The sequence below is a fragment of the Contarinia nasturtii genome, unplaced genomic scaffold (assembly GCF_009176525.2).
Source record: "Contarinia nasturtii isolate CC-2019 unplaced genomic scaffold, AAFC_CNas_1.1 Cnas_scaffold_3116, whole genome shotgun sequence".
In the NCBI taxonomy this organism is placed as follows: Eukaryota; Metazoa; Arthropoda; class Insecta; order Diptera; family Cecidomyiidae; genus Contarinia; species Contarinia nasturtii.
Window position 1 is genome coordinate 387947 of NW_022200428.1, and position 16207 is coordinate 404153.

Below are 16207 nucleotides of genomic sequence, written 5' to 3' on the forward strand. Positions count from 1 at the left end.
GGTTGCCCTATTTGTCGTACAATCAACACTCCATACACCGAGGTAAATAGTCACTAGTAACTTTTAAGCGAGAGTTATTTTGCGGAAGTAATTTTGATTGGAGAATTTCATTTTTTCAATATTTGTAAGTCAAGATTAGCTCCTCTTGATTTGCACTTTATAGAATTTAAAAATATTCATGATAATTATCGCAACATTTAACACTTTGAAATTTCTTATCGTTTTACAGATGCAGTTCATTGATGATTATATCCTGTGACATGAAATATTGGACTCTTTGCTCACCTATAATCAATTTTTTCTCGATTCTATATGCGATTCCTGTGAAAAATATTTTTTTTACATAAATTAAAGTCAACTGAATTTGAATATGTTTTAATTTAGTTGATTTATTTAAGTCATTCAGTGTGTATTTTGATGTGAACAGACTTGTGACGGGGGAGAATAAAATCAATATTTTCTGCATATTTTTTTCTGACACAGATCGAAACGGCAAATATTAAAACAGAATCCGAGTATGTGGTTTTTATTTATTGATGATCTGTTGCTACCGTTATTCCAAGAGTTTAGTGTTTAATGATATTTTACTATTGTTCTCATCTAAATTGTAGTTAAGTGTTTTCTTGATCTGTGTATTTTTCTATTCGTCGTTATTTGTGTATGGTAGCTTTGCATTTAAGCGCTATAGTTTATTTCTAACTGCTAAGTATTGTGTCTGGGTGAATATGAGATACAGTGTATAATTTAATGATTGCAAATATTTCGATGGAGTGTGTCTGATTTTTAAAGAGAATAAAATGGAGAAAGAACCGATTTTAATTTGAAAAAAATTCAATTACATCGAAAAATCTAAATAAATGACATTAAATTGAATTATTGTTGCATAAATTTAATTTTAAAAATAATAGAAAAGATAAAAATCTAAAAAAATGCGTACTTTTACTAGATGCGAATTAACAAAATAAATCAAAATAAAAACACAAGCAGACGCAATCCATCAAAACCTTTGTTTCTACATTAAATCTTATTTTAATAACAATCTATTGAATTTTGCTTGATAAATTTCCTGGGAGGCTAACGGCAGAATTTTCAACGAATCGAGAAAGCATTGACATTGAATAAATGATTTCTCATTTTCTTAAATCTTTTCTTAAAATCTCAGAAACTCTATTTGGAATTTTTCAGAAAGAAATCGACTTTTTTTTCAAAACTTTTTTTCGATTTCTTGTGCGAAAAAAATGTTCCAATTCCAAATTTCATAATCTCAACACATCCAAAGAGCCAAGTAGATATGTGTAAAGACAACCTGGTGAAGAATGTTTCTGAAAATAGGTTGAAACCCAATTACGGCGCCAGTACATAGCTGCATAGCTCTTTTGATGTATTGACTCTCTCTATTGAGAGAAGAATTTGAAATTTTTGCTAAGAAAAAACATCGAATTAAGTGATAAAAGATACTTTCTCTATTACATTTGATCTCATCTGTTGCTCTTCATTCCATAGTTAGACGCAAATTCTATTGAAGTCAATTTAAACAAAAACGACAATTTTCAAATGACACCAATTTTTCAAAGCTGCCTATGGTCGATACAACTATGAATAATCTCGATTTTGATAAAATTTATGTTAAATCAACTCCCAAAATAGTCCAGAAATTCTTTCTTTTTGTAATCGAATGTGTATGCTCCACGACTAAATAAAGTAAGTGTTTACAAAATAGAGTGATGACAGTCTCTTGCAATTCGAGATAATCAATATGTTCCGTATCATATCTTCTTTTTGAATAATTAATAAAATTACACAGATCATTATCATCAAATGAAATCGAAATGTGGTTACCACATTTTACAAAATAAAAACAAAAGAATGGTGTGATTGTTTGTTGTCATACATATAATATATCTAAAAAAGGGTATGTGTGTTTTGTATCACTAAAAACGGTTATAATTGGTTTTAATTTTAAAAAAATCTTTGTATGTGTGTGTTTTGTGTGTGTGTGTGGGGGTTAGAAAAAAATTGGGTAGAAAAATCGTATCGTATTTGGACGTGACAACAAAAATGTGCCCCGATCTTTAAGAGAAATTTTTTTTTCTTTCATTTTTGTCTACAATGTGTTTCATTTTAAATGAGTATTCTATGAATAATAAAATTTCATCTAGACCTTAAAAATAAAATATGTCCTTTCACGGTGTCAGTGTGTGTTATGCATGTGTCTGATTTTTTTCCCTTATCATTTTGGTTTGGCTACATTACTAATCATTTTGGTCATTAATTTGACTACATGCTTTTTCTTATGAAATACAATGAATATATGAATAATATGCGCTAATAAGGTAAATTTTTTTTGTTGTTTTTTTTTAATTTCAAACTATTTTCGACAATGTGATTTACGAACACACCAATGAAATAAATACATTCATCTCTGAATTTGTTGTTTAAACACACATTGCTAACCAGCGAAAATAGTGATTGGGCTTTGAGAAGCGGGCACGGATGAGTACGAGAAATAACATCTTTTTAATTCTAATAATGAATATGGTTTTAAGTAATTTGAGCATTTGGCAAAGTTCAACAAGACACGGGAGAAAAACAAAGGCACCGATCGATACTTTAAATTTTAATTTGGCATTTGTCGTTGGTCGCGGTGTCATTTGTTTTTTTTTTTTTTCAATTACCGTCTCTTGTAAACGGATCTAGGTTCGAGGTGACTGGTTATCAACTATTGATAATTGTTGTTTTTGTTATTATGAAAGTTTACAGTGTGGTCTATAACGATCGTACGATGATTGAACGAAGTTTTCGTCATAGCACACAGTTTTTCTCTGAATTTCACTCGCCCTTTACTCCCTAGTGAAATTCCCTAAAAAACTGAACAAAGTAATCAGACCGGCAAACCGGTTCACATCGAATCTAGATCTGTGTCAATGCTCAAAGAGAATACATATATTCCATAAAGATTTTGAGAGATTTGTCGTGCCTTCAGATGCGACGACGCGACACACATGTACACCATGACCGAGTCTAACTAAATATATCAACTAAGCACTTGAAATTCTTCAAACGTTGATGAGCTTTGACGCGTAACGGTGGCTTTGTTTGTTTGATCCAATTGATGGTGTCACTTGAATCGGTCGACGATGATATGTGATTGCCATTACTGCCATTCCAATTGTTCTTATTATTGTTGTTATTATTATGTTTATTCTTTGATTCATTGGATCGGCTCGTGTTGTCCTTAGATGTTGGATCGGATCGTTTAAAACCTTGCAATAATCGTGCGCCAAATCCAAGTTTTGGTGTTTTCTGAATGGTAATCGGTGTGATCGTTGAATATGTTGATGTGGTCGGTGAATGTGAGTCGGTTTGTTCGATGGCACTAGTCGATAGTGTGGCTGGTGATCGATTTGAATATTGAATTGTATTCAAAATGGGCATTTCACTTTCTTGCACTTCCGTAATTCGATTCAATGACTGACTTTCGCGCAACCGTGTTTCGCTGGTTCGCCTTCGTCCATTGCGATGACGACGAAAACCTTGTATACTATTATTTTTTTGCTGTCGTCCATTTGTCGTTGTATTTTCACCACCTTGTGTTGTCTCATCATTGGTTTGTTCACTGGTGTCTGTCGTTCCGCTGATAATTTGCGAATTTGAAAATGTCGTTGAACCAGAACCAGACGCTCCGCATGATGGATTGCTTGGATCCTGTGAATCACTCGAATCATCGTTCGAATCGCGACGGTGCGTCTGAAATGGTTTTGTTGAATCGACAATTTTATGTGCACGTTTTTTACGATTTTCCGAATCATCATCGTCGGACGATGAACACGATGCCGTTCGTGATTTATTAAATTTTGAACGACGATGAGCATGGGCACCACCACTTTGTGTTGTATTTCGATTGTTGGTGAAATTGGCATGTTTCACAATCGGACGTGGTGTTGTGGTGGTACTTGTATCGGATGAACCAACATCGGTACCCTCTTCGAAAATCTCATTCAAACACATTGCACCCGGTAGTATGGTGTTTGCACGGGTTGGTGATGGCATTGTTTTATATTTCGGTGGATTGACTAGAGCAATTGGCGTTGCGGTTGTTATTGGAATCGATATTGTCGATGAATCGGTTAGAAATTTTGTCTCAACTACTGTGTTTTCGTTTGTTTCGACACCTTCACCGTTTTGACAATCGATTGGTTGACATTTATTGATGTTTGGCGATGGTGGCTCGACAACCGTTTGAAATACAGGTTCATTTAGATTATTTTGTAATTCCAATGGACGTGGTTTTTGACCATACATTTGCCGTTTTCCCAATCGATTCGGGTCCATGTCACTTGCTGTCAATACTTTTACATTACAAATACCATCGAATACACTACGTGTGGGCACTATGGCGGCGGCTACGGTTTTCATAGCACATTCCTTTTTCAAACGCTCCGTTTCGGCCAAACGATCTTGTACGGTGATATTTATTCGACCCTCAGACTTTGAACCACGACGATTTAATGAACCGTCGGCACCGTCACCTTCATCGTCCTCATCGTCGTCTTCCTCCTGCACAATACTACACTTTCGCGATCGACTCGTCTGTGGATATTGACAAATTTTTCGTTAATTTCCAATTAAAGGAGGAGAAAAAGAGATTTTTTGGAATCGATTTATTTTGGACTTACAGTTGTTACTATGCCATCAGTTCCGGTTCGTGAGTTATTATAGTTGCCACTTGGAGGTGGTGCCAGTAAATTACTCGCTAAAATTTCCGCAGCACCATCAACCACATCACCTGACATTTTTTTCGGTGACACTTTTCCATTATTTGGTGTGGCAGCATTCAATCGATCCGCTTGCGCTGTTTCCTGTCTCGTTATTTTCAGTCGTCGTTCGGCCAACAAAAAATATGTTGCCGTTATGTGATTGTATTCATTTTTATCTAGAGCTCTGCAAATTTTGATAAAATTGAGATACTCATTTTAATCGACATTTTGAAAAAATAATTTGAATTTGTATTTTTTTTTTGAAAAATTTAAAACTGAAAAAAATTCAAATTCAAAATTTTCAAATTTTGGACAGAATTTTACAGAAAAAAATCTAAAAAAAAATTATTATTTATAATTTTTTTCAGGGAGTGTTATTCATTTTTCGGTCTTTATTTATTTTTAAAAAAATTCAAAGGAAAAAAATAAAAACAAAAATTTAAAAAATGTGTTTTAGTAACTCTTCCCACAATTTTCCAAAGGAAAATCAAAAATTAAATACCAAAATCTGTTTTCAAAAAATTATGCTACAACATCATGTTCGACGAAATTGAAGAAAAAATCGCAAATGTAAAGGCACCGATACTCACTCTAAAATCTCCTCTTTGGTTGCAATATTTCCGTTGATCATTTTTTGTATGATGAGCGTATGATCGTCGTCGCTAACTTGTTGCCTACTAACTAACGGTAAGTATTCAGGTACATGATCAGATCCATCTTGTGTCAACCATTTATCGGTGGCAATTTCAGCGAGTGTTGCCCGTTTTTCTGGTTCACGCAATAGCATCCGTGCAATAAGATCACGACATTCATTTGAAACATGAGCGGGTGTCGTATATTTGCAGTCCATAATCATTGTTAATGTCTCTGAATCGTTTGCCTCTTGAAACGGTGGATGGCCACACACCAGCATGTACAAAATGACGCCCAGTGACCAAACGTCTGTGAAACAGAAAAAACACATATCAGTAAATTTATCGAACTTTTTCTCTTTTTATTTTTTTATTTCGCAAAATATCGATTTGAAATTCAAAAAAAATTGAATCGAATGTGTTCTAGAACAATTTTTCCAGATGATTTTGAAAAACGACCAAATTTGGCATGATTATAAAATTCTCTACTGCAGTACTCAATTCGTTGGTTAGAGATTTTTACTTACCAACAGCTGGTGCATCGTACGAATCGCCGAGTAGAATTTCCGGTGCCGAATACGCCAGACTGCCACACGATGTTTCAAGCTTTTGGCCCGGACAAAATTTATTCGAAAATCCGAAATCCGTCAATTTGACAATGCCTAATTTTTCGAAGAATAGCACGTTCTCTGGTTTTAGGTCTCTGAAAAATTACCCAATACAAAAAATGACATTAAAAAGTGCAATTTGAAAAAATCGGAATTTTGAAAAAAAAAATGGTATTTTAAAAACCTCCGATTTAAAAGAACCCATACCTGTGTACGACGTGCAATTTATGACAGTATGAAATGGCTCGGACAATTTGTCGAAAATACTCTATAGCTAAATGTTCACTTAAGCCGCCCTCATGTTTCATAATATAGTCATAGAGATCGCCGCCATCGCCCAGTTCCAGTATCAAGTACAATTTGGTTTGTGTGTCGATGACTTCATACAATCGCACCACATGCGGATGTTGCACCAATTTCATGCATCTATTGATTGAAAAACCACAAAACATAAAATGAGTAAAATATATAAAATTTAAATAGAATCTGACTCGTTTTGGTACACTGACACCATAGGCTTGGCTTCAGGTCACGCTATCTCGCTTCACACCAAATGCATGAGTTGGCATGATCTGAAGTTCAATAGCTTGTAAATCATTAGCTGACTAAGACGCTTAGAAGTAGCGTTAGTAACTGATATCACCCACTTGAAATGACTCATCAGTGCAATGCTTTTTATTTTTATTCTAGTCCAATACTGAAATCACTTTGAAAACTGAGTATAATTAGCAGCCACAACGTGTGGGGAATATTTCAATTAATTGTTTGAGTGAATACTGTAAAGTCTACCATATGTAGATTTTTCATTGTAAAAATTATCATTATGTGTTTAAATTTATTGATTGTATAATTGCTATCAATTCATTCTCAATTGAATATCAAAACGGTCATTCATTAGTAATCGGTAATTGAGTGAGTGACAAATTGCTCTGCAATTTTCAATCGGAATTGCCTTGAAAAATGATTAACCTTTTGAAATTACGTAAACTCTCACACATTTTTTTTTCTTTCTTCAAGTATTTTTTTATGGATTATACACAGACGCTATGGTGTCAATGTTATCAAAATGGTTGTCACCTCTCTGATTGATTATTTAAAATGAAATTTGTTGATTTGTTTCGATTGAATGCAGAAAAAAAAGAGCTTGACCCTTACCTGACTTCTTGAAAAAGATGTGCACGTGAAACTTCGTCCAATTTGGTTTTGTCGATGACTTTAACAGCTACCTTTTCGCCCGTAAACACATGCCTTGCCAATTTAACGGTGGCAAAATGTCCAACGCCAAGTGTTTGCTCCAAATCATATAGACCAGCTATTTTACCATCATAAACACCTGAGCGTAAGCTACCACCACCGCTGATTGTTTGCATTTTTATATGATATTAAGTCGTCGAAATTTCGTATCGTTGCGGTTGATGTATATCGCCTGTTGATGATAAAAATAAAATGCACACGGTCATAAAAGTCAAAATCAATAAATAAAATGAATAGCGGTAAACGGTTTGATCGATTTCGAATCGAGAGCGAGAAAGAGAGAGAAAGACATAATAATGCTTTTGGGTGTAAACATGATTAATCTATTTTAATATTCATATGTGGCGAGGAAAAAAAAGGTAGTTAGCGGTTAATCACACACAATCGCCATCGGTTGAATGAGTGCCGTTTGCCGATTCAGAGCGTGTTGATAAGAAATACATATTAGTCAAGGTCATCAACACAAAATTTTGCTTTTCCCATCATGAAATATACAAATCAAATACGGAATATTTTATATCATTATAACTAGGAAAACATTTCCTCAATACAATCACTTTATCCGTCGGTGGTCGTCGCCGTCTTCGTCATCGTCGTTGCCAATCGATTGTTGACGTCAATTTACCAGCAGCGTGTGCTATTTCTAATTTAATTTCATACAACCAACACCAATGCACCAATCTCACTTTCACGTATTTGATTACATTCATTTTCATTAAAAATTCAAATGGAAGCAACGAAAACGAAATTGGCATTAAAAAAAGCAGAGAATGCATAAGTGAGGTTGAAGTGCATTAAAACAAGCTATGAAAAATGTCAGTTTGAACGTGCGCCACACTATATTTAAATGTGTCATGCGGTCGGTTTGATTCGTTCTCAATTATACATGCGAATTGAATTATGGAAATATAACGGAAACTGAAAATGTAGAACAAATATACACCACACTGGCCTGCACAACTGATTTATGTATAACATTGTTATTGCATTGAGAGGGAGAGAGCATGAGAGAGCTATGGAGTAAGAGAGAGACGGCGTTGTGCAAAAAAGCGACACACTCTGAACCGTGCATATTCAAATCGTGTTAAACTTTTGAAATTAATTAAACTGGCACAAAATCAGTGAGTGTGTAAAGAGCCGTAGATTGTATGCACCGCCGTTTGTATGCGACAGATTGATGCAAAACCATGAAATTGGTGCTAGCTCGTAATGCCATCAATTTGTCTAAATCGACAGTGTAAATGTGTAAACACAACAATGCGAGACGATGTCAAGTACATCGGAATGAAAAAAAAGATCGACAGAGACACACATTTACAACATTGGCTGTGGGTTGCACGACTTAAAAAAAATTGTGGTTGTTTATGTTGTGCACAAAACCGAGTCGCCCATTATACAAATGCCAATGAATAAATGATGAGTGTGACTGCACCAATACACATCTATCTCGCATCCAATCGATGTGTTGTCGGATGATTTTCCAATAAATTCTCTACTCAAAATTGGAGCGGACAATGCGAAAGCGACGCAAAACACGAAAATCAATGGAGTGTTTAGTATTGATTTTTTTTCTCTTGCCCTCTCTCCCTCTCTTCCTCTCTCCCTCCCTCTCTCGCTCTCGTGCTCGCATCACAATAGAAAACTTATTGAGAATGTCCCGGTCGCTGCGTAATTTATAAAGCTACCGAATTCTTCTCGTGCACAATTCTCTTCTGTTTGTGACTTTATTTTGGTTCATTTTTGTATAACAACAACTAATGTTTATAAGCAATGATTTTGCAGTAGAATGTGACCCAAAAAAAAAAATACCGAGTGCAAGCAAACGAAGAAAAAGATACCGCAAAAGCAGAGAAATTTGTTATATTATTTGTGGTATGTGTGCCGAGCAAGAGAGCGAGAGAGTATTTTAAACGACACCCAAATACGCACCAGAGCAAGCGGAGAGAAATGTCTTACTTCTCTTTCTCGCTTCAATGCTTCTTTGCATTCGGGTTTCAAAGTGTGTATGCGATGCTTTGGGTCGGCACTGTATTTTGTTCGTTGAATTGTTGTTTCGTTTTGCCAATCTGTGCAAATGGAACGTGTGTTCCGTGTATTAAAATACGATATCAAGAAATAAAGATATATCATGGTTGCAGTAGGTGGTCGCTAGATGTGATATTGAAAGTAATATGCGCGTATTACGTTGAAAAATTAGCGTTGAACACGCAAAACCGACGAACATAAAATAAAAGAAATTCCTTTTGGATTCTTATCGGTCAACTCGAAATGCCACAGAATTACTTCACATCAAATCGCTACAATCGGCCTATAATACCGTTCGTTCGTCGTTGTCGCAATTCTTTTCTTTATTTTTTGTTTCTCTCTCTCTCTCTTTTCGTTCAAAAATTATTCGATTAGCACGTATATATGCTTAACACTCATACACACGACCACATTCAATTCGTGTGCTGTTTTGAACGAAACGTGTTTCAGGCTAATTTATGCATTAAGCCATCAAATCATCATCATTTACGTCCGTTATCCGACCATGTGTTTGTGTGTGTGTTCGGTTTTAATATGCAAAGAATAAGCAACATTGAATGCCTCTCAAATCGGTTATTACTGTTGACGAACGAGTAAATGCGTGCGCGCTTTACTGCTTTTTTTTTCTATCCACTTTCAGATACGCTAGACTTTTATGCAGCAGAAAAAGAGTGTGATGAAGGCAAAAGAGAGTGAGCGAGAAAGGGAGAACGAGATAATTTGGCCGAGAATGAGTGAGATGGTGCGACTAAAGAACTCCATTATGTTCATGTTTCTTTTTAATAGTTTGAACGTAATTTTAGCATGAGCGCTGACCCATTTGGCATGCTGGATACATTCGTTTTGTAATACTCGATGTTTTTATGCGAATTTCTGTATATATACTATATGTATTTTTTCCTCTGCTTTTATATGGTCTCTGTTGCTTTTGACATGCTCGTAAAATGTAAACTTCACCGAAACAATGCGATCGAATACATGAAATATTTGCACCAACAAACAACATACAATTTAAAATATTTACGCGCACACACACATCGCATGTGGCAAATAAACAGCACTGTTGTTTATTTCGGCGTCAATTCTTATGTCATAATTGTACCGTATATTTTCGGTTCGATTGACGATAATGTGCTAATCAAATTTGATTTTATGCGGAAGCACATTGAATAATGTCAAAAAAATGCAAGTCAAATCAGGCGAAACTTCTTTAAATTTCTAATTTTCCAACAAACAAAAGAATAAGAAGAAGAAAAAAGAAATCGCTCGCGTGTCTAAATAAATTGAGTGCTCAATGATATATTCCATTCAAAAGCAAACCGCGACGGGCTCCGATTCAATCAATTGACAGGCAATGAAATAGATTTTTCGTTTCTTAATTGGCAATCGACGTCAAACCTGAATGACAATTGAAATACAAAAATTGGTATTTTGGCCGTTGTAGGGGTTTCAAGAGAATCGATTTTTAGTAGCGAACGGTACCAAGTCAATTTTCGATTACCACTCAATATAAGGAACTATTAAACCCACTTGACAAAATTATGTAATTTTTGCACGCCAAACAGCGAAAGCAAGCAAAAAAAAGCGACACGAAAATATCGATATGATTTGTTTATATATGATGAGATCGAGCGGTGTCGTGTGTTGGCGTCTGATGCCGTTTGTTGAGCCGCTGCCCGGCGTGTGTGTGTGTATGCGATTCCGTTGTTGAATGATGAATTTTTTGTGTTTCGAATTGAATTGAATGTGGGGCGGTAATATAAACAATGAATTCATTTGGTTTGCGTGTGACGCCACATATTCTCTTTTCTATTTAGAGGTTTTGTTGTTGCGACCTTTTTTTTCTCGATTCGTTCTTCGTGTCAACGTTACGGAAATTCAAATTCGACTTTGATTCAGCTGTTGCCTACGAATCGACTTTGCATCGACTTTGCACTATTTTATTTTTTGCGATATATATATATGTAAAGGCGAAATAGACACACGTTTGGGGGCGACATAGTGAAATTGTTTTAATTAACACAGCAAGAGGAGAAAAAAAGACACAATTCATTCATTATGAAGTCTTTTTTCAATTAAGATGAGAGCTATTTTTGAACGGTTGGCGCTTTTTTCACGTCATTCACATGGAATTCGCACTTTTTTTTACATTTATAGCACAGGACGTAAATTTTTCAAACGCCGTGTAAACATTTTCATTCATTTTTTCGATTATTTGAAGAAGCAAGCGCTTTCGAAGCTCGGCTTGAAATTATTTTCCTTCTCAGTTTTTCATCATTTTTCTCTTTTCTTTTTTAATCTATCGCTTTTGTGGTTTCCTTGATTTTCATCTCTGTCGTGGGGCTTTTTGAATAAATTTTTCATTTCTATTGGGGCTTTGAGTCTTTATAGCTTTCCATCTGTTTTCTATCCCTTTCTCTTCTGCCTCTCTCTATCTCTTCCTCGCTCTCTCTATCTCTCTCACTCTCCTCTCTCTATCTCGTCTCTATCTCTGTATGTCTTCCTTCAAATAACACCGCGAGTACATTCGAATTTCCGTTTCATTTGACAAATAAAGTGTTCTCGCTCTCAATCGATACTTTCGCAAAAAAACCGATTCAATTGCCAACAATTTACGTCAATCGAATCATTCTCATTTCGCATCCGTCGTCATCATCTCTTTTTTTCATTCGCATTTCAAACAATCTTCGTGTTTTCTGTACAAAAAAAGTCGAAGGAAGTATCATAAAAAGCACAGTTCGAACCACATTTACTGCGACCAGATAATTTTGTGTGTTAGAAAGATGTTAGTCGCGTGTGTGTGCTAAATTTATATTTAAAATTAAAAAAAAAAACACCCAACAAATCGTCGATATATATATTCGTACATCTTTTATATACATTGAGAGGAAAGCGTGTGTCATGTGCGACCCGAACAAACTAGCAATGTGAGCAATGTCGTTGTCTTTCTTATTTTCAGTGTCATTCACATAATAAATATACATTATGAAAATGGAAACGAAAATAAAAATAAAAACACATACGTATATGCATCCGTCTTCTCATGTACACCGTTCGTCTCTCGATTACTAATCGCTATCGCATTACACGCAGAGAAATCGAGAAAAGTGATGAAAGAAACAACTTTTAAATAGTGTTTTATCTGTATAACAAAAAGCAAACAAACGAAAAAACAACAACAGCATTTATGATAGTGTTCGTTCTTTCTCCGTGAAAAATGATCGTCAATTACATTTCAATGGCAAACGAACAAAAACAAAAACAAAAGCGCAATATTGCACTGGAATTCTGTGGTTTTCTCTCTTTCAAATCAATAAAAAAAACTGTGTCAACAATACACACGGCGCGATATTCTATGAATCGCCCGATTTTACATTGAGACATTGATGTCAATATCAAAACACAGCGCAATTAGAATGAAGCATGTCGATAACGTCGCCCGTCCATACATAGCAATTCGAACGAATCGAAAAATCAATTTGGCAAGACTGAAATATGCCGCGCCGTGCCACAACTAAGAAGGTGCATTTATAAATGACGAAATCGTGAATGATTCAATGCTTCAAAACATTGTTTATCTCATTCGTGCTTTTTAGTGGGCATTTTATGAGGCTGAAGCTAGAATTTCAAAAAACGAACGTTCTTTTCGAATATAGAATCGTTTAATTTTATATCTTCTCATGTAGACGATCATTATACGGTTTTTGTTGTTGTTGTTGTATGAAATTACTTTGCAAATTGGGCACATTCTTTTTGATGAAATAAAACCCATCGATTTTGTGTTCAAATTAGACATTTTTGTTGCATTCAATGCCGCATGACGCACACAATTTTTCCACTCAATTATTTCTACGTTTTTAAGTGGTTTGTTGTTGCTTTTACTGCAGCGGGAGTCTTTTACTTTGTTCTATGCGATGTTTTTGCTTGTTCTATACGATGTTTTTCGTTGGCTGTAAATGCCTAGAAAATAACAAGCTTTGGCAAGAGTCCGAATTACAATTATCATTGTGGAAAAAAACAAAAAAACACATTTGCATCTCATGAAATCGTTTTAATTCACCAGTTGCCTGATGTGTGTTAATAAAAAAAAATTCAATTTCAGAAAATTGTTTAGTCTTGCACATTCTTTTCTCGGTCAATTCACATTTTTTTTTGTTTGTTGTTGCTCTCGCATCGCTCAATTCAAATCAATTTACGAAACATATGATGATGAATGTTTACGTTGGATATAGAGTAAAGTTTATTGGTCGTCACGTTTCCACCATCACACACATTCCATTCAACTCTCTTGTTCTTTCTCAGTCTATCTATCTCTCCATCGCTCCCACTCATCCCTTTACGATTTTATTTGCTCTCTTTTTCTCGCTCTTACACTCCTACTCTTGCTCTCATCTACTATTCGCCCAAAATGCCCATTCTCTTTCTCTCTTATCCCCTGGCCTTAGTTTAATGCAGGCTATTCAACTATTGTTGTTTATTTAATGTTCGCGATCGACCATTTCTAAAAATTCATTGAACGAAAGAGAAAAAAATGCCGCGTGTGTGGTATTTTGAAAGAAAAATTCTCATTTGGCCTTCGTGTGTCTGTGTGTAGACACCGAACGGGTGATTCAACTCGATGAAAAATTTAATGGATTCCTTTAGGATTAAAAAAAAAATAACAAATTTCGATTTAGAAAATGATGTTTTCCTGTGAAAGGTTCAAAGACGGTCTGTCGTTGGAGGTCGGTTCTTTTTTAGGTCCATTTCTTTGGCAGGCAATTTGAATGCGCCACAAAATGAATAAAGCAAGAAGGACTTGAGCACATCAATCATATTCGGTGTTTGTTATTCTTCTTCCTTTTGTGTCATTTTCATTATTTATTTATATACATTTCATACATGCGTGTGTGTGTGTGTGTTTAGAGTCGCTCAAAACAGCGTCCAAACGATAAATTTAAATCGCACTGGATAGGAGCGACATAGCAGAGAGAGAGGATAGAAAAAGAGCAAGAGGGAAAGAGCAACACATAGAGTGTATGAATATACAAAAAAAACATTGACTGACACAATACAATACGTGATGAACCGTTCCAAAAACGCAATGGCATTTTGATGCAAACACGTACTCACAACGAAAACTGAATGTGGTGTGAAAGACGAAGAAATCTTTCGCTCACTCAAGGGATATGGTACTAACGATGAGCGACGCAAAAAAAAAAAACACAACACACCATACACACACATAGACATACGGTGGTTTGTATTTTGATGCGAAGACGGCGTCGCCAAGTAAGAAGAGAGAAGAAAAAAATTATGAGCGAATGATGGAAATGAAGAAAACAAGCAAATATTTTTCAACACTCGCACACCCAAAGCATAATCGAGAAAGGCCTCGACGAATGCATTACACACATTTTGACAGCACATCAAAGCGAGAAAGAGAGAGTGTATGTCTATATAGTTATTTTATGCGATTTTTTTAATAGAAAAAGAAAGCCTGGATTTGTTTTCATTTTTTTTTTTAATATTATGATTTGCTTCTATTTTCGAGTCGAGTGTTTACTTTGGCAATATTAGATTTGCATGTCCGAAACAAAGAGCTCCCCCTCTCCCTTCACTTCATGAGAAAAAAGAAGAAATAGAAAATGAATGCAGATTCTAAATAGAATCTTGTACCTGATTTGTGATTTATGTTCGTCTGCAGTGCGTCTCTCTAGTTGCTTTGGGCTATTGTTGTTGTTTTGTGTCGGGCAGCGGCTGCAGAAACACTTCACTTGTTTTGATGTATGTATGTCGCATGCACGTACCGAACGAAACAAAAAAAAAATGCACTGAAACAGATATTTATTTGTGTCGTTTTGCCGTTTGCACAATAGCTTGCTTAGTAATTTTCTTCTCTAATGGCTTTTCGGCACACTCACACACACTCAAACATGCAATTGCATTTAAAAAAGAAAAATTGCGCACACACACCGAATGTGAATACCACAAAACAATCAACGATTCGATAAATTCCTTCTTTAAAAAATCATCGTGCGCATACATTCATTGATAAATCGATGATGAATGACGATGATACACTGCAATGACCGACATTCGTACCAATTTTTACAGTAGCTCATTTTTGTTTGTCACTTATTTGGTTTCGTCGTCGTATTCAAATTTTGGTCACTTTTGTCTTCATTTTAGTTGCTTTTATTCGAGAATGTCAATAGCAAATGTAAATATTTGGATATCTGTCAATTAATCACGGTTCAATTCAACTTAAGCACACTGTTCTATGCATGTCATGTTGTTATTTTGCCAAATGAGTGGCGTTCTTATTGGTGGCGTGCATTTGGCCTCTTTTACAGACACACACACTCTCGCCCTAATACACTCTTCTTCTTCTTCTTCTTCTTTTTCTGTTTTGGTTGAAATTCTGATACACCTTTTCAACTTTTCAATATTTTAAATTGCAAAATGTTCGGGTGTCGTTCATGTTTTTATTATAATACTGAATGTGTTCACTTCGATTTATACACCACTTTGTTTGCTTACAGACAATTGTCGTGTGCTGCTGCTGCTTAGTCCGATGAATATTCACGAATGACTGAGATAGAGTGAGAGCGAAAAATTCAAACGTGAATCCAAATTGGATTCACTTTGTGGTATGTGCGAGTAAGAGAATCACTTTATTATATATATACACTTTGATTGACTACTATTGTTTCTATGTGTCTTTTGTCATTTCTCATAGATATGGCCATACGAACAAACGCGCACCCATACACAAACACAGGCATACACTCATAGAGACAGAATAACACACACATTCATTGAGACAACAACGGCATACTATGAATAACACAACACATACACACAGACCCGTCTCGCTTATGGTGCGCGACAAAGACAAACACACCACCATGTTTTGAGTACTTTGCATGATTCGATGGGAAGACAATTG

At 35.4% G+C, this 16207-nt stretch overlaps 1 protein-coding gene across 1 annotated transcript; it reads right to left on the reverse strand.

Annotated features, from left to right (window-relative positions):
- Positions 1-369: 369 nt before the first annotated feature.
- Positions 370-15955, reverse strand: LOC116349698 (serine/threonine-protein kinase par-1). Its single transcript, XM_031781245.1, has 7 exons — positions 14935-15955; positions 7153-7423; positions 6205-6423; positions 5917-6092; positions 5348-5699; positions 4677-4941; positions 370-4590 (listed from the first exon to the last, which is right to left on the reverse strand). Exons 2-7 carry the CDS (start codon positions 7365-7367, stop codon positions 3022-3024), a joined length of 2796 nt encoding a protein of 931 aa, XP_031637105.1. The 5' UTR covers positions 7368-7423; positions 14935-15955; the 3' UTR covers positions 370-3021.
- Positions 15956-16207: the final 252 nt, after the last annotated feature.

Bases quoted from the DNA above. Each gene is read 5' to 3' on its own strand.
- LOC116349698 (XM_031781245.1), bottom strand. From the start codon at position 7,367: ATGCAAACAATCAGCGGTGGTGGTAGCTTACGCTCAGGTGTTTATGAT. The intron at 6,424-7,152 runs GTAAGGGTCAAG...TTCAATCAATAG, and splicing joins CATCTTTTTCAAGAAGTCAG to ATGCATGAAATTGGTGCAAC. The intron at 5,700-5,916 runs GTAAGTAAAAAT...TCTGTTTCACAG, and splicing joins GTACGATGCACCAGCTGTTG to ACGTTTGGTCACTGGGCGTC.